Source organism: Chionomys nivalis, chromosome 2 (genome assembly GCF_950005125.1).
Source record: "Chionomys nivalis chromosome 2, mChiNiv1.1, whole genome shotgun sequence".
Classification (NCBI taxonomy): domain Eukaryota; kingdom Metazoa; phylum Chordata; class Mammalia; order Rodentia; family Cricetidae; genus Chionomys; species Chionomys nivalis.
In genome coordinates, this window is record NC_080087.1 from 67,392,076 (window position 1) to 67,417,862 (window position 25,787).

A 25,787-nucleotide genomic window follows, 5' to 3' on the forward strand; every position below is an offset into this window, starting at 1 on the left:
TCATCTAGCGATGGATGGAGATAGAGCCAGAGACCCACACTGGAGCACCGGACTGAGCTCCCAAGGTTATAATGAGGAGCAGAAGGAGAGAGAACATGAACAAGGAAGTCAGGACCATGAGGGGTGCACCCAACCACTGAGACAGTGGGGCCGATCTATTGGGAGCTCACCAAGGCCAGCTGGACTGCTACTGAAAAAACATGAAATAAAACCGGACTCTCTGAATGTGGTGGACAATGAGAGCTCACGAGAGGCCAAGGAGAATGGCACAGGAACTTTCATCTGGCGATGGATCGAGAGAGAGACAGAGACCCAATTTGGAGCAACGGTCTGAGCTCTTAAGGTCCAAATGAGGAGCAGAAGGAGGGAGAACATGAGCAAGGAAATCAGGATCACGAGGCGTGCACCCACCCACTGTGACAGTGGAACTGATCTATTGGGAGCTCTCCAAGGCCAGCTGGACTGGGACTGAATAAGCATGGGTTGAAACTGGACTCTCTGAACATAGCGGACAATGAAGGCTGATGAGAAGCCAAGGACAATGGCACTAGGTCTCGATCCTAATACATGAACTGGCTTTGTGGGAGCTTAGCCTGTTTGGATGCTCACCTTCCTGGGCCTGGATGGAAGTGGGAGGACCCTGGTCTTCCTGTAGGGCAGGGAATTTGGACTGCTCTTCAGTATCGAGAGGGAGGGGGAATGGACTGGGGGAAGGAGAAGAGGAGTGGGGATGGGGGAGGGGAGTGGGGGGAGGGGGGCAATGTGTGGGAGGAGGGGGAGGGGAATGGGAAACGGGGAGCAGTTGGAAATTTTAATTAAAAAAGAATAATAATAAATAAATAAAAAAATTGATCACATAATTGGTAACAAAGCAAACATCCATAGATAGAAAGAAATTGTAGTAATCACCTGTGTATTATCGGATCACCATGGATTAAAGTTAGAATTTAACAAAAATTCTAACCCCAGAAAGCCTACAAAGTCATGGAAATTGAGCAGTCAACTGCTGAACCACCCCTGGCTCAAGGAAGAAATAGATAAAGAAATTAAAGTCTTCCTTGAATTCAATGAAAATAAAGACACAACATACCCAAACCCATGGGACACTATGAAGGTAGTGCTAAGAGGAAAGTCCATAGCACTAAGTGCCCACATAAACAAAATATACATTAGAGACTTAACAGCACAACTGAAAGTTCTAGAAAAAAAAGGAGACTCACCCAGGAGGAGTATAAGACTGGAAATAATCAAACTGAGGGCTGAAATCGACAAAATAGAAACACAGAAAACAATCCAAAGAATCAATGAAACAAAGAGCTGGGTCTTGGAGAAAATCAACAAGATTGACAAACCCCTATCCAAACTAATCAAATGGCAGAGAGTCAACATGCAAATTAACAAGATCAGAAATGAAAAGGGGGACATAACCACAGATGCAGAAGAAATTCCGAGAATCATTAGATGTTACTCTACAAAAGCCTATATGCCACAAAATTGGAAAATGTTAAAGAAATGGACACTCTTTTAGATAAGTACCATATAAAAAAATTAAATCAAGACCAGGTAAATAGTTTAAATAGACCTGTGAGTCGTGAGGAATTGGAAGCTGTCATCAGAAACCTCCCTACCAAAAAAAGCCCTGGACCAGATGGTTTTGATGCAGAATTCTATCAGAACTTCCAAGAAGAGCTAATGCCTATACTCCTTAATGTGTTTCACAAAATAGAAACAGAAGGGTCATTGTCAAACTCCTTTTATGAAGCTACAGTCACCCTGATACCAAAACCATACAAAGACTTAACCAAGAAAGAGAATTACAGGCCAATCTCACTCATGAACATTAATGAAAAATTCTCAATAAAATAGTGGCAAACCAAATCCAAGAACACATCCAAAAAATTACACATTATGATCAAGTAGGCTTCATCCCAGAGAGACAGGGCTGGTTCAACATACGAAAATCTATCAATGTAATCCATCATATAAATAAACTGAAAGAAAAAAATATGATCATTTCATTAGATGCTGAAAAAACATTTGACAAAATTCAACACCCCTTTATGATAAAGGTCTTGGAAAGACTAGGGATATAATGTTCATACCGAAATATAATAAAAACAATATACAGAGAGCCGACAGCTAACATCAAATTAAATGGAGAGAAACTCAAAGCCATCCCACTAAAATCAGGAACAATACAAGGCTGTCCACTCTCTCCATACCTCTTCAATATAGTGCTTGAAGTTCTAGCAATAGCAATAAGACAGCATAAGGAAATCAAGTGGATTCAAATTGGAAAGTAAGAAGTCAAACTTTCCCTTATTTGCAGATGATATGATAGTATACATAAGGGACCCCCAAAACTCTACCAAAGAACTCCTACAGTTGATAAACACCTTTAGTAACGCGGCAGGATACAAGATCAACTCAAAAAAATCAGTAGCCCTCCTATACAGAAAAGAGAGAGAAGCAGAGTGGGAAATCAGAGAAACATCACCTTTCACGATAGCCAGAAATAGCATAAAGTATCTTGGGGTAACTCTAACCAAGGAAGTGAAACATCTATTTTCAAGAACTTTAAGACATTGAAGAAAGAAATTGAAGAGGACACTAGAAAATGGAAAGATCTCCCATGCTCTTGGATGGGTAGGATCAACTTAGTAAAAATGGCAATTCTACCATAGGCAATCTATAAATTCAATGCAATCCCCATTAAAATCCCATCAAAATTCTTCACAGATCTTGAAAGGACATTAATCAACTTTATATGGAAAAACAAAGACCCAGGATAGCCAAAACAATCTTATATAATAAAGGATTGTCTGGAGGCATTACCATCTCTGACTTCAAACTCTATTACAGAGCTTCAGTATTGAAAACAGCTTGGTACTGGCATAAAAACAGAGACATCGATCAATGGAATTGAGTAGAAGACCCTGATTTTAACCCACAAACATATGAACACCTGATTTTTGATAAAGGAGCTAAAAGTATTCAATGGAAGAAAGAAAGCATCTTCAACAAATGGTTCTGGCAGAACTGGTTGTCAACCTGTAGAAGAATGAAAATAGATCCATATCTATCGCCATCACAAAACTCAAGTCCAAATGGATTAAAGACCTCAATATCAATCTGAACACACTGAACCTGATAGAAGAGAAATTGGGAAGTACTCTACTACACATGGGCACAGGAGACCACTTCCTACGTATAACCCCAGTAGCACAGACAATAAGGACAACATTGAATAAATGGGACCTCCTGAAACTGAGAAGCTTCTGTAAAGCAAAGGACACTGTCACTAAGACAAAAAGGCAACCCACTGACTGGGAGACGATCTTCACCAGACAACCCGCAACAGACAAAGGTCTGATTTCCAAAATATATAAAGAAGTCAAGAAAGTAGACTTTAAAATGCTAATTAACGCAATTAAAAATGGGGCACTGAACTGAACAGAGAATTCTCAACAGAAGAAGTTCAAATGGCCAAAAGACACTTAAGGTCATGCTCAACCTCCTGAGCGATCAGGGAAATGCATATCAAAACAACTTTGAGATACCATCTTACACCTGTCAGAATGGCTAAAATCAAAGACACCAATGATAGCCTTTGCTGGAGAGGATGTGGAGTAACAAGAACACTCATCCATTGCTGGTGGGAATGCAAACATGTGTAGCCACTTTGGAAATCAGTGTGGTGGTTTCTTAGGAAATTCGGGATCAACCTACCCCAGTATCCAGCAATACCACTCTTGGGAATATACCCAAGAGATGCTCTATCATACTACAAAAGCATTTGTTCAACTATGTTCCTAGCAGCATTATCTGTAATAGCCAGAACCTGGAACAACCTAGATGCTCCTCAATGGAAGAATGGATAAAGAAAGTTTGGAATATGTACGCATTAGAGCATTACTCAGCGATAAAAAACAATGACATTTTGAATTTCTCATGCAAATGGATGGAAATAGAAAACACAATCCTGAGTGAGGTAACCCAGACCCAAAAAGATGAATATGGTATGTACTCAATCATAAGTGGATATAGCTTTAAATAAAGGACATTGAGCCTATAATCCATGATCCTGGAGAAGGTAAATAAAAAGATGAACCCAAAGAAAAACATATAGTTATCCTCCTGGATATTGGAAGGAGACAAGATTGCCAGGCAAAAATTGGAAACTTGGGGGTGTGGTGGGGTAGGGAGATGGGGAGAAAAAAGTGAGAAGGAGGGATGGGGAGAGCTTGGGGAAATGGGACGGTTGGAATGGAGGAAAGGTGAATATGGGAGCAGGGAAGTATGTATCTTAATTAAGGGAGCCATTTTATGGTTGGCAAGAGACTTGACTCTAGAGGTGTCCCCAGGTGTCCACGGAGATGTCCCCAGCTAGATCTTTGGGCCGCTGAGGAGAGGGAGCCTGAAATGAACCTATCCTATAGCCGTACTGATGAATATCTTGCATATCACCATAGAAACTTCATCTGGCGATGGATGAAGGTAGAGACAGAGACCCACATTGGAGCACTGGACTGAGCTCCCAAGGTCCAAATGAGGAGCAGAAGGAGGGAGAACATGAACAAGAAAGTCAGGACCGCGAGGGGTGCGCCCACCCACTGAGATGGTGTGGCTGATCTATTGGGAGCTCACCAAGGCCAGCTGGACTGGGACTGATGGAGCATGTGATCAAACTGGACTCTCTGAACATGGTGGACAATGAGGGCTGACTGAGAAGCCAAGGACAATGGAATTGGCTTTTGATCCTACTGCATGAACTGGCTTTGTGGGAGCCTAGTCTGTTTGGATGCGTACCTTCCTAGACCTGGATGGAGCAGGGAGGGCCTTGGACTTCCCACAGGGCAGGGAACCCTGACTGTTCTTTGGATTGGAGAGAGAGGGGGAGGGAAGGAGGGGGAGGAAAATTGGAGGAGGGGGAAATTTTATTTATTTATTTATTTATTTATTTATTTATTTATTTATTTATTATGTATACAATATTCTTTCTGTGTATATGCCTGAAGGCCAGAAGAGGGCACCAGACCTCATTATAGATGGTTGTGAGCCACCATGTGGTTGCCGGGAATTGAACTCAAGACCTTTGGAAGAGCAGGCAATGCTCTTAACCGCTGAGCCATCTCTCCAGCCCAGGAGGTGGAAATTTTTTTTTTTTTTTTTTTGGTTTTTCGAGACAGGGTTTCCCTGTGGCTTTGGAGCCTGTCCTGGAACTAGCTCTGTAGACCAGGCTGGTCTCGAACTCACAGAGATCCGCCTGCCTTTGCCTCCCGAGTGCTGGGATTAAAGGCGTGCGCCACCATCGCCCGGCTCATCAGTGGTTTTTTTTGTTTTGTTTTGTTTTGTTTTTTTAAAGATTTATTTATTTATTATGTATACAACATTCTGCCTCGATGTATGCTCGCACGCCAGAAGAGGGCGCCAGATCTCATTACAGATGGTTGTGAGCCACCATGTGGTTGCTGGGAATTGAACTCAGGACCTCTGGAAGAGCAGCCAGTGCTCTTAACCTCTGAGCCATCTCAGTAAAAATAAATTTAAAAAAATATACAGGACCAAACAATGTTCCTCTAGTTCACAATTACTTTAACAGATATGCATCCATTGGCACCACACATAGCAGTATAGCACAGATATAAATATAAACAAATATCCGTATCAACTTAAAACCAAAAAGAAAGAAAAATGAATAAAATTATAATTCATAGTGCTATGAAAATATTACCTTAATATATTGTTCAAGATATTGGCAACTTAGTACCTGTTGGTAAAGATACTTAAAAACAATTATGTAATAAAAATTAACAATTTCTATATATTTACTTTCTCTTCCATTAGATTTACCCTCAGTCTTTCAACACCTGTGTCAAGTGTTCCACAAAATGGATGACAATCACTGTCTAGCTATCAGAGAAAGTGGCTCTATTTACTAGAAACAATATAGCACAGTAGTAACAGTCATGATACATTATATATTAAAAATAAGAAAGATATTCTGGAATGTTAAAAATTAATTGTATGCATAATAAAATGTCACATCAAAAAGGGAAATGTAGAAACATAAAATAGAAGGTCACAAAATGCTTTGTAATGTGACTATTTATTTTAGTTGGTTACAAGCCAGCTCAAATCAATCCCATTGTCCATGTTACTGCTGTGTAATGTAAAATAATAAGTCAGACCCACCTGTCTACTTCCTGTTGCATGCTCTATCATGTCTTCATATATATGCAGCTGTTGACCATATGGAAAATATGAGCTAAACTCTCCTATTTTCACCTTAAGTCCACGACCATATGGGAAATTCCAAATCTGGAAAATGTCATACTCTTCCTGAAGTTTTTCTTTCTGGTTCATAATCACTCTGTCTCCAACTGGATTGGTGAAGCGCGTTTTCCTCAGAAAGGATTGCAGCTGAAAGAGACACATGGTTCTATAGTGTGTTTTTTCCTCTTTTTGAATTCATAAAATGGCTTTTAATTCATCTCCAAGGCAATATTATTGAAAGTGTCCATGGGAGAAATAACAATGAATTAAGTGGACAAATAAAATTATCATAATGTTCCTAGAATTTAAGTTCTTTCAGAAAAAACACCCAAACAGAAACACAGACATATATGCAGATACCAAACACCAATATGAAAACACACACACACACACAGCATGAGAGAGAAACAGAGAGAGGCAGAGAATGAGAGAGACAGAGATTAACTTCCATACAGACATACATAGTGCCACTACTTACATTTTATACAGACACACACATAAATGCCAACACTGACACATGAAAACAAAGCTACACACAGTGAGATATATGCACCAAAACAGACACACAAAAGCAGAAAGCCGCAAAACACATGAACAGGCTCAGAAATACATGCACACATTAATTTACAAATACACACATGGAGACACTCACAGACAAAAACACCTACACAGAGAGATATCGATATAAATCGATTTGTGTTCACATACAGATTCAAGAGGTGGGTAGACAGACATACAGACAGATAGACAGATAGAAACAAATATATACATATGTGTAAGAAATATACAACAGTGAGATCAACACATATAAACACATGCACTGATAAAATACACAGAAAAATATTTACAGAAGCAAACTCCCATACAAAAAGATATCGACACAAGACAAATTTACAAATCTATGTTCAGTTCCAAATACAAATAGATATGCAGATATACAGAAACACTGATTTACACAGTGACACAGAGATACCCAGAAACACAAACATACAACCATACACAAAAAGAACCATGCATTCACACATATGAATACAATTGTATATCTTTAACTGAAAAATGACACTGTTTACTGTGTAATTACTTTCACTCAGGATGTGAAATGAGGTCACTTGTGGAAAATCATCTCATAAACTGATTATCACATATTTGAAAATAAATACACAAGGATTCATCTTCTCATAAAGGAGAGGATTAAAAAGGAAGGACTTAGGCTTATACTTTTAGAATAGCTGTGGTGATTGTCAGGTACTCTGTAACAAAATTAGTGTGTTTCTTTTACAAATTGTGCCTCTTACATCATTGCTTTTGCATTAAGATCTATACCAGCATCCAGATTTACATCACTATTAAGAAAAATTTTCAGAAATCTTTCTTTTTTAGGAAATTTTCCCTAATTTAGTAAATTGAGACATTTGACAGACATTTAAATTTGCTGACATCAAATTTCATCCAAAAGAGGAAACACTACCTTCAAGCAGTGAGCATAATGTCCTTTTCCATTATCCATGGGTTGATTATATACATGCTGAAGAAGCATTTCATGGAGGGCATGGGTCACAGCATACACTGCATTATATATGTCATAACTCTCATCACTAAAGGCCATGTCAAAAGTCTGTTCCTTTAGCCATTGCAATGAGGCATTGGATAGGCAATTCTTCAGGGTCTTACACATAGGAGCTGAGACTTTGCAGTTCAAGTTCATCCACTCCAGCTTGGCCAGGAATTCGTCTGTGTATTTGAGAGGGTTCAATGTCTGTACAAAAGTTTTAAAACTAGAAATCTCAGCATGGTGGTGTGCAAAAGTTATTTTTCCATTGAATGAATTAAGTGGGAAGACATTCTTAGTTGTAGTGCCATCCCACTGTGAGGTGGTGACCCATATTCTCTGTAAACCTAGAGATTCCCACCTTCTAAAGCCCACAGCTAGAGTACTGTCTGAGTCACCATAAATGATAACCACATTTGTGGATGATGTCATGATTTGGTTATAATAAACTTCAGCCCTTGGCAAGAATAAATGCATCTTGACTGGGATCATACTCACAAAGGCAAAGCAAACTGTATTTTTTTCCATCTCTCCTCTCAATTGTGTGAGAAATTGAGTACCCTGCTCATTGTCTGAGACGGCCAGTCCAATCCAGTTCCAGTTGAAGTAAAGCATCAAAGAGATCATGGCCAGGGCTAAAGATGTGTCCTTGGCAGCCATCTGATACAGAGAGGGAAATTGTTCACGATTGCTCAGGATGGGATGGAAAGGTCCATAGGTAATCTGAAGGATCTACAACACAGGGAGGAGCATGAGGTGGCACACAGTCATAAGAACTTGTAAACACACGTTTGGTCAAAATTTTCTTAAAAAACTCCTTATTTGTTAATTCTTCTCATCTCAGTTTCAAAAAAGGAAACGAAGCACCATCAAGAATGAAGAATAACCATGAAGTACACTGTTTCACACAAATTTGAAGGTGGTATACTTCTCACAATCTTCTTAGCATCTAGGACTTATAACAACAGAATCAGAATTTCTTGCAAATTCAGAACTCAAAATCTCACCTGTTGAGGCATTAAGAGGTTGAAGATGGTCCCAGCCATCACAGATGTTGCCAAATTTGATCCTGTAAGCACCACTACACACATAGTCTGTTCATAACAGATATAATTTGGAGTATCACTAAATTCTTCAGAAAATTGCAAGTGATTATATAATTTTTTCCAAGTTGCACAACCACCTTCTGGGCATTCAAATATGAATGATGAATTTGGTAGAAGATCAGGGTTCCTGTTGACTTCATTCATGGAAAAAGCTAAGGCCAGTGCAAACTGGATGTTTTTAGTTGTTGTTCTGTAAAAGAATATGATTCTTAATATGTACAAAGATCTACAGATGATCCTGTGTAGTCAATGGATGTACTATTCTGAGCTGTACAGTATTCCCAACCACTGCCAATACTTATACAAATGGCCTATGCTGTGAGATTGGAACAATATGAATAGCTGGAAGCTTGTAAAAAGCTTTAAAAGTTCATCAGAGTAATCTTCCATAAATAAGGTAAGCCGTCAGCATCTTTCAAAAAGTGTGTTTTCAACTTCTGGTTTATGAATGCTTAATCTAAAGATAAAGACAATGGCAGATGGTTTAACCAAACAATATACCTATTCATGTATTCATTTTGAAATCATCAAGCAATGTGAAAAATTCAAGAGACATGTGAGCCTATGAGTTATCGTATTTTCTACAGATTAGACTGTCCTCAAATGTACAGAGATATGCCAGCTCCAGGTTCTTAGTGCCGAGATTAAGGTATTGTACTACCTTCTATGTATTCTTCACCTATTTTATGTTTACACACAATATCATATATTCACACTGGCTATATCTGACCAATATATTTTTATATTACAAATCTGCTTTTACTACCTTTCTAGTTACACTAGCACAACAATAGTATCCTACATAAATTTATATATGCCAGTTTAACATCTTTGTAAAATAGAAGATGATAAAGTATAAAATGTGAGGAAAATATTTATGAGGATTCTTTTGTAATAAAATTGGTTCACAAGCATGTTGGGAGTGAATAATACCAATTTGTATTAATTTTTTTGGGAAATGCTTTAATTAGTCTCTTCCTAGTCATTTCATATCATCTGACCGATAAACATAAATCATACTTCTTCATTCTAAATGATTTACTCAGATTAAATTAAACCTATTTACCACTTAGATATTTTACTACTATGATGTCTCTATGTATTTCCTATATATTTTCAAATTAAAAGTAATTTTTAAACATTTTTATTTCCACACAGAAAATGTGTCATTGAAAATTTAGTAACACACAACAGGAATTTGAGAGTAGATCTTGTGAAGCTCAAACACTAATTCCTTACCGCCAAACATTAAGAAACATAAATCCCTTGAACAGTTAGAGTGTCCCAGTGGACTAAATTTCTGTTTGGTAAAAGTTTGATAAAAACTTTTCTGTTTGTTTGTTTTTATTTTCTTTTACTTTAAAAATAATACCAATCAAAATTCCCACTTCCTCCCCTCCTCCCACTCCTCCCCCTTCCCCCCAGATATTCCCCCTACCCTCTCCAGTTCTAAGAGAGGTCAAGGCACCATGCCCTGTGGGAAGTCCAAGGCCCTCCCCATTACATCCAGGCTGAGCAAGGTATGCATCCTAAGAAAATCCCAAAATGTCAGTACATGCAGTAGAGACAAATTCCAGTGCCATTGTCATTGGCCCCTCAGTCTGCTCCAACTGTCAACCACATTCAGAGAGACCAGTTTGATCCCATGCTTATTCATTCCCAGGAAGATATTCAATCCTCCTGCCAACCCCAAAATGGCTCCGTCAATTAAGATATCTCCTTCCTGCTCCTATATCTGTCCTTCCTCCATCTCAACCATTCCACTCCCCGAATCTCTCCCCAACCCTCCCCTTCTCCCCTCTCTCTCACTCTTTCCCTTTCACTCTATCCCTCCACCCACTTGCTCCCAACTTTTGCCTGGAGATCTTGTCTGCTTCCAATTTCCAGTTGAATCTATATATGTTCTTTTTGGGTTCACCTTATTACTTAGCTTCTCTAGGATCATGAACTATGGGCACAATGTCATTGTTTATGGCTAGAATCCACTAATGAGTGAGTACATACCATATTCATATTTTGGGGTCTGGGTTATCTCACTTAGGATATTGTTTTCTACTTCCATCCATTTGCATGCAAAATTCAAGATGTCATTGTTTTCTACCACTAAGTAGTACTCTAATGTGTAGATGTAAAGAAAGGGCCACACTTTCTTTATCCATTCTTCTATTGAGGGGCATCTAGGTTGTTTCCAGGTTCTGGCTATTACAAATAATCCTGCTATGAACATAGTTGAGCAAATGCTTTTGTAGTGTGATTGGGCATCTTTTGTGTATATTCCCAAGAGTGGTATTGCTGGATCCTGAGGTAGGTTGACTCCAAGTTTTCTGGGAAAGCACCATACTGATTTCCAAAGTGATTGTGCCTTCCCACCAGCAATGGATGAATATTCTCCTTACTCCACATCCTCTCCAGCATAAGTTATTATTGGTGTTTTTGATTTTAGCCATTCTGACTGGTGTAAGATGGTATCTCAAAGATGTTTTGATTTGCATTTCCCTGATAGCTAAGGAAGTTGAACACGTCCCTAAGTATCTTTTGCCCATTTGTAATTCTTCTGTTGAGAATTCTCTGGTCAGTTCAGAACAATATTTTTTAATTTGGTTATTTAGAATTTTAATGTCTAGTTTCTTGAGTTCTTTATATATTTTGGAGATCCAGTCCTTTGTCTTATGTGGGTTTGGTGAAGATCTTCTCCCATTTAGTAGGTTGCCTTTTTGTCTTATTGACTGTTTCCTTTGCATTACAGAAGCTTCTCATTTTCAGGAGGTCCATTTATTCATGATTGCTCTTATTGTCTGTGTTACTGGGGTTATATGTAGGAAGTGGTCTTCTGTGCCCATGCATTTCAGGCTATTTCCCACTTTCTCTTCTATCAGCTTTAGTGTGGTCAGATTTATATTGAGGTCTTCAATCCATTTGCACTTGATTTTGGTGCATGGTGATAGAAATGGATATATTTTCATTCTTCTACAGGGTGACAGCCAGTTATTTAGGATATGCTAACACATGCTTTAGGACCTACACATTGATGAATGTGCATCAGTTGATTGTACTCTATAACCATTTACTTGGGCCAACTTAGGATTATACTAATTACAATAGAATTGGGTTTATTTAATAAGTCATCTCCTGCTACAGTGCTATAGAAACTGTGAAGTGGATGGTTATATATTATGGAACAATATAATTTGAGTCAGCAACCAGTCTTGTAAATTGGAGGATAACTGTGTTTAAAACAGAACAATTTTTTGGACAAATTAAAAGTAGAAAAATAGCATTAATTCTCTAAAGAATTTGGGGTTGCTTATTGGTGAACAGGTTGTAAAAACAGGACAGAAAATTCATACCATTGTTCTGATTTTCAGCATCTAGCCCTCAAATAATATCAGGGTGACATTTAATATAACATACAAAGGAACATATTGCATATTCAAAATATTGTTTAATTGCTCTTTTTTTTTTACATGCCAATACACTACTACAAGTGAGCGGGGCAAACTGTAACCAAGACTCCATCATAATCTTCATTCTCCTTTCTTCTCCAAAAACTCTTGGAATGAATGAAACTGACCAAAAAAAAAAAAGAATTATTGGGCACAACAAGAGTAAAATAATATTTTTCTAGCTGTATTCCTGGGCAGTGTAATTGTGAAATGTCTTTCATATAAGTTTATAAAATAGGCATCTGTGTATTCCCAAGTGTTGTTATTTCTGTGGGCAAAGATAGATACTTGTTCATTCCTGATTCCCTCTTTTTGACAGCATTTCTTCAAACATTGGGATCTTCAACTCTTCTCAGAAGCACTGCATCTGAAGTCTGAAGTCTATGTGATGAATGTATATGAGACAAATTCAGGTAGTTTCATGACATTACTCATCTTTGTTGAAATTAAAGACTCTGGGTGGATGCCATTTTGGAAAAATTTGGTTACATGACATTCTCATTAATCTGTTTATGCTACTGTCTTTAGATGTGTTTTTGGGATATTTATTGTATGATACACGGTGCAACTTGTATTATTGTTTCAAGAGGACTTATAAATTCAGAATTCATAGCTACATACTGATCATATTATTACAAAGTTCACGCCAGGGAAATCATATATGGCAGTCTGACTTATGCTTCATCTATGGTAGGTACAGAACATTTTACCAAATCTTGTTCTCCCATTGTCTTGAGAACCAATAATCAAACAACATCCAGAAAATTTCTAAATTCTAGTATTCCCAAACTATCCAGCTCATCATAGAACCACAGGTCACTTGCATGTTAAATATTGATTTTTAAATATTCCACAAACTCCAGAATCTGTGTGATTCATTTCATCTACTACATAAGACCTATCACTCTTCCTCTTCTTACACTATCATGAATAATGAGAAGATAAACTGAATATTTATTATCTAGCACATTATATCCCTCCATGACCCTCTGTTCTCACAGATCAATAACATTTGTTTACTGATTTTTTCTGCTTTATCTTTTATTTCCTTTTTATTTACTTATTTTTTGCTCAATTTACAATCTAGTAGTTGTTGCAAAGAAGTCTTTTGTCAATTATCTTAGAAGCAAATGGAAACTAAGAAGTGATGTTCTTATATCATTTCTTTAATCATGTATTTAGTTTTCTTTAGAGAATCTTTACTGCTAGTGGGATGTAGGAGGAGACACTTGTTTGTAATGGCGCCCAGAATCAAAATAAACACACAGAAACTGTATTAAATCACTGCTTTGCCCATTAACTCTAGCTTCTTGTTGGCTAACTCTTACATATTAATTTAACCCATATCCATTAATCTGTGTATCATCATGTGACAGTGGCTTACCAGCAAAATTTCAGTGCCTCTGTCTCTGGTGGCAGCAGCTCCATGGTGTACCTCAAATTCTACATTTTTCTTCCCAGCATTTTGCTTAGTTTTCTCCACCTACCTAAGTTCTGACCTATCAAAGGCAGTTTCTTGTAGGGATAAGTCCCGCCCCTTAGGGGGGGTGTTCGCCTTGGGCTAATGTTTACCTATAAATCTGGCGAGTGTGCTCGCAGTGCTTGCTTCTGCTTTCCTGGTCTCTGCGGGAACGGTGGTTCTGTAAGTCTATTTCCCCATTAAAGCTGTATATATTTTTACAATCTGTCTACATTCGTTTACGCCGTTACATTTTGGCGTCCAAGGTCAGGCTATTTTGCCCCCGACTCAAGCGCGTAGCCCCCTAGCTAACACAGCACGCTCCCAGGTGCCATTTTTTTAGTTCGTGACTTGGGCCCCAGTACTGAGTCCGAGATACACTCGGCCACACAGGCCCATTCTGCCCTGCCTGCTCGCTGGAGCAATTAACCCCTCCCTGCCTGCCTTGGCTAAGTTTGCAGCGGAACCCCACTGCCTGAATTAGAGGAAGCTCAAGTACCTGCGGTTTTGCAACAAAAGCTGCCACAGTGGCAGATTTGGTCTGATACAAAGTGACTTGGCCAGGCGGTGGTGGTGCATGCCTTTAATCCCAGCACTTGGGAGGCAGAGGCAGGCGGATCTCTGTGAGTTCGAGGCCAGCCAGGCGGTGGTGGCGCATGCCTTTAATCCCAGCACTCGGGAGGCAGAGACAGGCAGATCTCTGTGAGTTCGAGACCAGCCTGGTCTACAAGAGCTATTTCCAGGACAGGCTCCAAAACCACAGAGACCACCACTGGCAGGAATCGGTCATTGCAGGTAAAAATTTTTCTTTTATAAATAAAATGTCTGAACATGTTACCATTCAAGAATTTAACAGTTTTTTTAATTGTACCATGTGGGAGATTTTACAAGAGGTGTCTATCACCCCACATCTATGGATCCTTCTGGGATTCGTAGTTTTCATTGACACTAAATGGTTTGATAACAGAAATATGATAAAGTCTTTACGAGACGAATCCTGGATTCTTAAGGCAGAGATTGAATGCTTAAAAACAATTGAGAATGACAACAATCTTCTCAAGAATCAGTTTGAAGTTCTCCAGGAAGAGAACAGATCTTTGCCGGGCGGTGGTGGCGCACGCCTTTAATCCCAGCACTTGGGAGGCAGAGGTAGGCGGATCTCTGTGAGTTCGAGACCAGCCTGGTCTACAAGAGCTAGTTCCAGGACAGGCTCCAAAGCCACAGAGAAACCCTATCTCAAAAAACCAAAAAAAAAAAAAAAAAAAAAAAAAAAAAAAAAAAAAAAAAAAAAAAAAGAGAACAGATCTTTGTTTAACATGACTCGATCAACCGAGCAAAATTTAAAAAAGGGACAGGCTGATGTTAAGGAGAAATTCATTACTATAGAAGAGGGAACAGCTGATTTGGATCATAAGCTTCAGTCCCTTTCTGTAGGAACCGAAACATTAGTGGCTAATATTAAGGAGAAATTCATTACTATGGAAGAGAGAACAGCTGATCTGGATAGTAAGCTTCAGTCCCTTTCTGTAGGAACTGAAACATTAACTGAGAGAATCAAAACTGCTAAATGTGACAATCGGATTTTGTCTAAAGCTTATGTCAGATTGGCGGAAAGATTGTCCATACAAGAAGGCACGGTTTATGCCATAAAAATTATGTCCAAAGATGAGATGTTATCTCTAATGGACAAACTTCATACTTTAGAATCCTCAATGAAGGCTTTGGAACATAATTCTGGACAAGAGATTCAGACATTGCAGAAGGCAATGGTGAATAGAATTGAAAAGATTGAGGAATTTCTAAATTCTGATGAAGAAGAGCAAAGGGTAGAAAGGCAAATTTTAACTACATCTGTGGGTAAATCTCTCCGGGACAATTTCCACAAAGCTTTACCTACCTTTCCAGTAATAACAACAGAGAAGGTGATTGGTTCCAGAAACCCTAGGGTCATCAAGGAAGATACATGGGAGCCTGTCCGTATGAATGATCTGAAAGAAATTAAACAGGCTGTCATGACTTTTGGGATGCACGCCTCTTTTGTTAAAGAGATGCTAAAATCTTGGGCCACGACAAGCAGAGCAACCCCCTCGGACTGGCTCCAGGTGAGCTCTGCGGTACTTGAGAGTGGACCACAATTGAAATGGAAATGCTTATTCAGACAAGAGGCTAGACTTTTAGAACAGCAGGAAAAAGCAAAGGGAATTGACATTTCCCTAGATAAAATTCTAGGTGAAGGGCTCTTTTCCGACCCTCAGGAACAAGCTAATTTGGATGAAAACACACTCTCCATGTGTACTCTAGCAGCCTTAAGGGCTTGGGACAGGGTACAAGACCCAGGACAGAGAATGGAATCATTTGACAGAGTTAAACAGGGTCAGAGAGAACCCTTTAGTGACTTTTTACAAAGACTAACTAAGGCTGTACAAATAGGGATATCTGACCCAGAAGCAAGACGTATAATGATTGAGTCTTTGGCTTATGAAAATGCAAATGTGGAATGCAAAAGGATTTGGGGGCCTTTAAAGCTCAGATCAGCGCCCTTGGAAGAATGGGTCTTGCATACACTAAATGTTGATACATTTGATTATGGCACTGAAGCATGGGTAGAAGAAGCAATTTCCAATGGTAAAAGGAGACACCAGAATACCAAATATTTTAATTGTAGCAAAATGGGTCATATGAAAAGGAATTGTAGAAAATGGATTTTCAGAAATAATAATGCATCTTTTAGAAATAACAGAAATAGGAGGACTCAGCCTTCAGGTTTATGTAGAAGATGTAGAAAAGGCAGACATTGGACGAATGAATGCAGGTCTACAAGAGATAGACAAGGCAACCTGATACAGACGGGAAACGTGAGGGGGGGGGCTCACAGGCCCCCATGGCAAACATGGTTCAGTCATTTCCAGTTTCTGCAGAGAACGTGCCTCGTCAGGACAATTAGGAAGCCCCATGCCTACTGTTACAAGCAATAATGATCAGAAAGATAAGTTACGTGTGTTTTGGCAAACTTCTATAAATGATCAAAGACCTAAACTGAGAGTGTGTGTAAATGGAATTTTTATTACTGGCCTGCTGGACACAGGTGCTGATGTAAGTATCATTACCCCAGAATCTTGGCATCCATTTTGGCCTCTTCAGAATGTTCAGCTCCTGGGAATTGGAACCCTATCTCAAGTAAGGCAGAGCACGAGATGGGTTGAATGTATAGGGCCAGAGGGACAAATAGGAAAATTAAGGCCATATGTAGCCAATATTGCAATGAATTTATGGGGTTGTGACCTATTACAACAATGGAATACCCAAATTAACATTCCTGTTACTTCTAGAGCCTATATTTCTGAGAATAATATTAAAAGATATTACAAACGGAGAAAACCGGCCATTCGGGCTGTACAAGAACAAGCAATTGATGTCCCTTCAGAGATACCAACAGCCTCAGCCTTGCCTCTAAAATGGTTGACTGAGAAACCAATATGGACAAAGCAATGACCTTTAGCTGAGGAAAAGTTACAGGCTTTAGAACAGCTGGTACAAGAACAATTAGATGCTGGACATATAGAAGAATCTACCAGCCCTTGGAACTCTCCTGTATTTGTGGTTAAGAAAAAAATCAGGTAAATGGAGAATGGTGACAGATCTCAGGGCCATCAGCAAGGTTATCCAACCTATGGGCCTTCTGCAATCTGGAATTCCTTTGCCCTCTTTATTACCAAAAGGATGGCCTCTCATAGTTATTGATTTAAAGGATTGTTTTTTTCACTATACCTTTACAAAAGAAGATAGAGAAAAATTTGCCTTCACAGTGCCTACTTATAACAATTCTCAACCTTTGAGGAGGTACCACTGGGTCGTCCTCCCCCAGGGTATGTTAAATAGCCCCTCCCTGTGCCAATATTTTGTGAATCAACCATTGCAAATAATACACAAGAAATTTCCCAAATCTATAGTATACCATTACATGGACGACATTTTGTTATCCGATTCAAACATAGATACCTTGAACAGACTGTTTGAAGAAATAAAGATACTTTTACCTAAATGGAGATTGCAAATTGCTCCTGAAAAGATTCAGAAGGGAGATTCTGTTAATTATTTAGGTTATAAAATAGGTTTCAAAAAATTAAGACACAAAAGGCACAAATTAGGAGAGATCGCCTACAGACTCTCAATGACTTTCAAAGACTGTTAGGAGACATTTCCAGTCTACGACCAGCTATTGGGATAACACCTGATCTAATAATTCATTTGAACAAAACCTTGGATGGTGATAAAGATTTAAACAGTCTCAGAGAATTAACAGCTGAAGCAGAAAAGGAACTGACAATGATTGAGAAAAAATTACAAGAGGCACATGTGGACAGGGTGAATCCAGAGCTCGATTGTATTCTCGTCATACTACCATTAAAAATTTCCCCTACAGGAATTTTAATGCAGAGAGATGATATTGTCTTGGAATGGATCTTTTTACCACAAAAACCAAGTAAGAAACTGAAAACTTATGTGGAAATAGTCTCTGAGTTAATTATAAAAGGCAAGCTGAGACTTCGTCAACTAACAGGCATAGACCTAGCAGAAATTATAGTGCCTTTCACTGCTGATGAACTAAAGAAGTTATGGGAAGATAATGAACCATGGCAAAGAGCTTGTGCTAATTTTTGGGAGACATTAATAACAACTATCCAAAAAACAAGAGGCTTAACTTCATAAAGAGAACTTCTTGGATTCTTCCTCGAATCATCCCTGATGCTCCAGTAACTGGAGCCCGTACATTCTATACGGATGCCAATAAATCAGGGAAGGCAGGTTACAAATCAGAAGACTTGGGTAAGGTGGAACAAAGTCCTTATGATTCTGTCCAGAAGGCAGAATTATATGCCATTCTTATGGTGCTAAGGGATTTTAAAGAACCTATTAATATAGTTACTGATTCACAATATGCAGAAAGAGTAATTTTACATATTGAAACTGCTGAATTTATACCTGATGATACAGAACTAACCTCATTGTTTCTCCAGGTTCAAGATTTGATCAGGAACAGGCTTTGCCCTATGTACATAACACACATCTGATCCCATACAGGTCTGCCAGGTCCTCTAGCACAAGGTAATGCAGAAATTGATCAATTATTGATTGGTAGTGTGCTACAAGCCTCTGAATTTCATAAAAAACATCATGTTAATAGTAAAGGTTTGAAGAAAGAGTTTTCTATTACATGGCAACAAGCTTAGGAGATTGTAAAGAAATGCCTTACTTGGTCTTTCTATAACCAAACGCCACTGCCTGCAGGGGCTAATCCAAAGGGCACCCAAAGGAATGAAATCTGGCAGATGGATGTGTTCCACTTTGCAGAATTTGGCAAATTAAAATATGTTCATCACACCATTGACACTTATTCAGGCTTTCAGTGGGCAACTGCTTTAAGTTCAGAAAAAGCTGATTCAGTAATCACTCATTTATTAGAAGTCATGGCTATCATGTGTATACTTACACAAATAAAGATGGATAATGGTCCTGCTTATGTCTCTAGGAAAATGAAATGGTTTTTTGATTATTACAATATCAAGCATGTTACAGGTATACCATACAATCCTACAGGTCAAGCAGTCATAGAAAGATCAAATCAAACTATAAAGGATATGTTGAACAAACAGAAAGGGGTGGAAAACACCCCCAGAAATAGGTTACATAATGCTTTATTAACCTTGAATTTCCTCAACGCTAATGAGAAGGGAACAACGGCTGTAGAAAGACATTGGATAATGGAAAAGTCTACTGAACTAAATCAACCAGTTTATTCCAAGGATGTGCTGACCTCACAATGGAAGCCAGGAGATGTGCTGCGTTGGGGAAGGGGTTTTGTTCTTATCTCCACAGGTGAGGAAAAATTGTGGGTACCGTAAAAATTAATAAAGGTTCGGTTTGAAGAAGAGAAGCCACTTGGAAAAGATAAATAACAATTCATTCACAAGGACGGTGAGCATACTAATGGTAAGAAATACAGATAGGTTGGGGCAGGGTTCTTATCTCCACAGGAAAATACTCATCTTCAAAGAAATTAAGGGACCCTGAATATTTAATTACTGATGGATGGACACATTTTGTAAGTATTAATTTATATATATATATGTCTTATTAAACATTTCTTTATAAATATGTAGAGCTGGTTTTGAAGTTGGACTCTGGCTCAGTCCCTCTCCAATTCCAAGCCTGTTAGTAAGAGAAAAACTTAGAGTTTCTGGAGTTTCTGTCTCATGTCAAGAGCCATGATATGGGACAGAAAGAAATATGAGTTTAGAAAACATCTTTGCTTTTCTTCATATCTATCATACTTTTCATTGAATATATCTATCATACCTTTCACTGAATATACATATATATATGTCTATATGATTAATGTTTAAGTTTTTCACAATGAGCAATGAGTTTTTCCTGAAGTGACATTTGAAGTTTCCAGGAAGAAGATGGGGCCCCACAACAACAACTCTACCTGGTTGATATGACGTCATGATACTGATAGCACTACTACAAGACCTGTTTTGGGTACCAGCTGCACAAGATGATCCCAACTTGGTTAGCCGAAATGGTGCACATCTTGTACAACATTTTGGCCAGACCTCCACAAAATACTCAGAGACTATTTGCAATTTTAAAAGACATTGATCTTGAAATTTAACCATCATTTTACTTTCACAGGATCCCCCAGAAAGAACGTCACCCCCATGACAGCTGGAAGTAATTCTAGAGGACGACGTCCCCTCTCCCAGTAAAGTTTGCCCCTGGGTTTAGGGACATCATTTAGGGGTTGGGAGATTACGGAGGAATTTTATAAGCTCAGGGATCATTTTGAAAAAAAAAGAAGAGGGAATGATGGGATAATAGATTTATAATTGTGAATTACTGTTTTTAGACAAATATATTGGTATTGATTCTTGTATATTCATACAAAGTTAAATTATATTGACTATTGTATGCATGCATTTTTCTACCTCTGTTTAAAACATTTTTTATGTATTGACATATATTGTATTGATATATATATATATATATATTGTATATATTTACCACATTGCAGTGTACATTTCTACCTCTGTTTAAGATACTTATATAATGTTTGTGTATTAATATATATTTACCATATTGCAATGTATATTTGTACAGTGTTTATATTTGGAGGTCATTATCCTCATTTGTTACACAGTTGTTTATTGTCTTAGTCTTTAAGTTAGATAGATATTGAGAATTATATAGATTAATAGTCATCTAAGTTTGTCATTTATAATTAGACTAATCAGGTTCTTTAGATATATAGAGATTATACTCAGTATAGATAGATAATCTTCAACCTCTTCAAAGAGCTGTAGAAATGGCCTTTAATCTAACTCAGAGTTTCGTGATAGTGAGACACAATTGCTCCTGGCAACACCGCTCTATTCCCGAGAGAATGTTGAGCACCAAAGACACTCCATCTGGAGCCTTTCTTTTTGGCAGAACTGGCCTTTGGGCAAAGAAATGCCCATACCTCAACGACTGACAGAGATACAGAGCATGCATCAATGGATAAAACAGGACTGTCATATCCTGCCAAGACAGGGTAAGATAGTTTTGAAAAGTTCCTTGCCTTTAATAATGGTATGTCAGTTATGTTAGGCCTTAGCCAAAGTTGGTTGACTCAACATTGCAAACGAGACTTTGGGTGATTGCCCAGGTAGTCAGTTGTCTCTGTCAATTGTTGCACATTTTGGATATATCTCGTTTGTTAAGTAATATTTATTCCTTTCTCAGATCTTTGACGGAGTTGAAGATTATATAATTGTAGTTACTCTCTACATTATTTAGACTCCTTGAGATAGAATGTTTAGCAAAACTTTTGTTCTCAATATTGTTTGTTATATTTATTATTTGTTATTATTGTATATAGTTGTATTTGGTTTAGTTCTGCCTTATTTAGACAAAAGGGGGAGATGTAGGGATAAGTTCTGCCCCTTAGGGGGTGTGTTCGCCTCAGGCTAATGTTTACCTATAAATCTGGCGAGTGTGCTGGCAGCACTTGCTTCTGCTTTCCTGGTCTCTGCGGGAACGGTGGTTCTGTAAGTCTATTTCCCCATTAAAGCTGTATATATTTTTACAATCTGTCTGCATTTGTTTACGCCATTACAGTTTCTTTATTCATTAATGGTAATCGCAGCATGCAGAGGGCACTCTCACATCATCTCCCCTTTTCTGTTTAAATAAAAAAGACGACTTTTACTTTAGCACAGTAAAAGTCCATATAACAAAACAGGTATCAAGCAAGAATTACAGTTACAATATTTATATCTACTTCCTATCTATTCTTCAACACCATTAAAGACTCCAGAAGGATATACTATTACCTCAGTTAACAGGTAGTGCATTACAAGCAACTTCCTAAATTTTAGAGTTGACAGAGACTTCTTGCTGCCTGGACAGTCACCCAAAGTTCTTCTGTACTACTGGCACATTCATCTTTAGCCTACAGGCCCATAGTATCCAGCAGACTTTTCCATGAAGCAGGCAATTTCAAAGACAGTTCCTCCTATATTGGCAGCTTGGCAGTCACTTTCTTCTTTATCCTGCAGAATGTCTCATAGGCTCTTTCAAGAAGCAGTAACCCTGAATGATCATCTCACCTTTAGGCAAGTTCAGCAGTCATTTCTCTGTGGCTCCTGTATGTTCATTTTATCTAACAATCTCCATAAGGAACCTCTTCAATGCTCATCTTCCTCTTGAAGTAGATTGGTGATGCCAGGAGCAGAGGTGTCTTATTGCCTGAAAGGTCCTAAATTTTTAAAACATTTTAAATGCAATATTCTGGAGGCCTCTGAAAGATTTGAAGAATACCTATATAAGTGAAATATATCTCTATGTATCTAGAAAACCTAACATGTCTACAATTTTGACTATTATAGATGATTATCTATTAACTTATATTTCTTAATTATACTTTATATTTTTAAATGAGCTATACAAGAAGAATACCTTAATCAAGATCAGAAACACTGGTGTAAAAGGTTCTTCTGTCCATGTGTTATTTTCATTGGTTGAATAAAGAAACTGCCTTGGCCTTTTGATAGGGTAGAACTTAGGTAGGTGGAGTAGACAGAATGGAATGCTGGGAAAAAGAAGGGCAGAGTCGAGACTCCATGAATCTCCTGCCTGAGATGGATGTAGGTCAGAATCTTGCTGGTAAGCTACAGTCACGTGGTGATACACAGATTTAATAGAAATGGGTTAATCAAGATGTGAGTTAGCCAATAAGAGGCTAGAGCTAATGGGCCAGGCAGTGTTTAAATGAATACAGTTTCTGTGTGGTTATTTTGGGTATAAGATAGCTGTGCGGCTGGGACCAAAAGCATGCCTCCTCTTCCCACTACAACAGAATGGTGACCAATGTCTTAAACGAACTCCATGTAAAACCCGAGAGAGCTTAAAAAGGAATTATATACACAATGTAGAGTTTAGCACACCTTGTGGTGTGTCATAGCTCCTTTAAGAGAGAATTTTCTGACTCAGCAGCCATAACAACAACAATAAAAAAAAGCTGCACAGTTTTTAAACATGGTTTCCTGGGCCCTGCCACTGGTGACAACTCCAGCTATGGGGCATTTGTGGGCCTGGGTATTTGTGTGCCCTCTCGGGACCAGGAGAAAAGTAGCTGAGATCATTCCCATGACTCAGCTCTTCTTGCCTGGGTAGACAGCAGGATCAGGTTTGTGCAGGCAGGAGAGCATGGCAGATTTCCACCACCATACACAGAGATGTTTCCAGGCTGCTCAATGCTCTGCATGGCAGATTCAGGGTAAGCCAGATAAAAAGAGCTTATGTGCTGCAAACTCATTCTCAGAGTTAAAGTGCTGATCATGGCTTCTACCTGGTGACCCCAGAGCTAGGAGAAATGGTACTTCCACTATTTTGCAATTGGAGAGAGGTACAGCCAACATCCAGAGCAGTTGTAACCGAGCTGCTTAGCGTTTTAAAACTCTTCAAGACAGTAGAGTATTACAAGCAATGCAATAGGACAGATTCAGATGTAAGAGACCTCTTAATGGGTCACAATGTTGGATAAATACATGTAGGCTTGGAAGAGAAAATAAAAAGAGTATATAGAGTCATAAAATAACGTTAATGCTTTAAAAAGAGGGTAAAGTCTTTAAAGAGATAGAGTGCAGATAGTCATAGATTAAAAGAAGTTAAAAAAGCAAGGTAAATATGGAAAATTCACAGAGAGTCTGGATTCTGTGTATTATTGTATTTTCTTTGAATTTTTTGACTGTGAAGGGGCTAACTGCAGAGAGACACTTTATTGTGTGTGCTGCTGATCTAATCCAGCATCTATATTATAAAGGTATCTTGACTTCAAAATTTGGGTCTAAGGATATGGTGCTTTGAAAAAGAGGTTCTTCTTTTGTTTTCACAGAGGATGTTACCCTATGGATTGCTTCTAGACAAATATGGTTTGATAGACTAGCTGAAAGATTGCTGTGAACACACTTAAAACTTACTTAGCTCAACTGGCAAACTGAGGTGAACCTAGCATACAGGATATCTGATTAACAGTGCCCCAATACAGCATGAAGCAGTTTGGAGAGAAAAAACTAAGCCTGTATCCCCAAATATTGTTTATAAATGTTCTTTTACATTTAAATTGGGATATGATATAGATATTAACAATTTACATTGGTATAAATTTTGCTTTATTGATATAAATTTAAGGTTAATCTTGTTATATGTATTTCTGATCTTGAATAAGGTATTGTGATTGTGTAGTTCATTTAAAATGTAATGTATAATTAGGAAATATAGGTTGTTAATGGATAATCATTGGTAATAGTCAAGCTTGTAGTCATGTTAGTTAAATTTTTTAGATATATAGAGATATATTTCAGTTAGATAGGCATTCTTCTCATCTTTCAAAAATTACAGAATATGGCAGCTAAATGTTCTAATAACTTAGGGCTTTTCATGACAATGAGACACGTCTGCTCCTGGCAGCACCAATCTACTTCAAGAGGAATATGGGCATTGAAGAAACTCCTTATGGAGTTTGGTATCCATTTGGGCAAGAAACTGCTCTTGCCTTGACCATTGCATAAACTAGACATAAAGGACCTGAAGAGAGAGGACCGCTGAGCTTGCCTAAAGGTGAGATGGTCCTTCAGGTTTCCTGCTTTATGAAAGAGTCTGTGAGACATTCTGAAGGACAAAGAAGAAAGTGAACTGTCTTTGATATTTCCAGCTTAATGGAAAAGTCTTCTGGATACTATGGGCCTGTAGGCTGAACGTGGATGCCCCAACGGTACAAAAAAACCCTTGGGTAACCTGTTCAGGCAGTGAGATGTCTCTGTCATTTCTAGAGTTTTGGAAGTTGCTTATAATGCACTTCTCATTTACTTAGGTAATATTATATTCTTCTGGAGTCTTTGATAGAGTTGAAGAATAGATAGTTATGATTATAGTTTTCCTTTGTTATGATAAAAGATAAAATAAGTATAAATATTGTATCTGTAATTCTTTCTTGATAACTGTTTTGTTATATGTAATTTTACTATGTTAAAGTTAAAGCCTTCCTTTTTGTTTCAACAGAAAAAGGGGAAATGGTGTAGGAGGTTTTTCTGTCTATGTGTTGTTTTCATTGGTTGAATGAAGAAACTGCCTTGGTCTTTTGGGAGGGCAGCACTTAGGTAGGCAGAGTAGACAGAATGGAATGCTGGGAGGAAAAAGGCAGAATTGAGATTCCATGAATCTCCTGCCTGAGATGGATGTAGGTTAGAATCTTGCTGGTAAGCCACAGTCATGTGGTGATACACATATTTAATAGAAATGGGTTAATCAAGATGTGAGACTTAGCTAATAAGAAGCTAGAACTAATGGGCCAGGCAATGTTTAAATGAATACAGTTTCTGTGTGGTTATTTCAGGTATAAGATAGCAGAG

General features: G+C 38.2%; 1 protein-coding gene across 3 annotated transcripts in view; it reads right to left on the reverse strand.

Annotated features, from left to right (window-relative positions):
• The window catches only part of LOC130864355 (vomeronasal type-2 receptor 116-like), a 47,757-nt gene that overhangs the window by 18,098 nt on the left and 3,872 nt on the right, over window positions 1–25,787 (reverse strand). For all 3 annotated transcript variants that reach the window (XM_057754616.1, XM_057754629.1, XM_057754621.1), the window contains exons 2-4: window positions 8,833–9,121; window positions 7,745–8,557; window positions 6,196–6,423 (exon numbers count right to left, since the gene is read on the reverse strand). In XM_057754616.1, coding sequence (XP_057610599.1) covers window positions 6,196–6,423; window positions 7,745–8,557; window positions 8,833–9,121 — 1,330 coding nt within the window. The remainder of the gene's footprint in view (window positions 1–6,195; window positions 6,424–7,744; window positions 8,558–8,832; window positions 9,122–25,787) is intronic.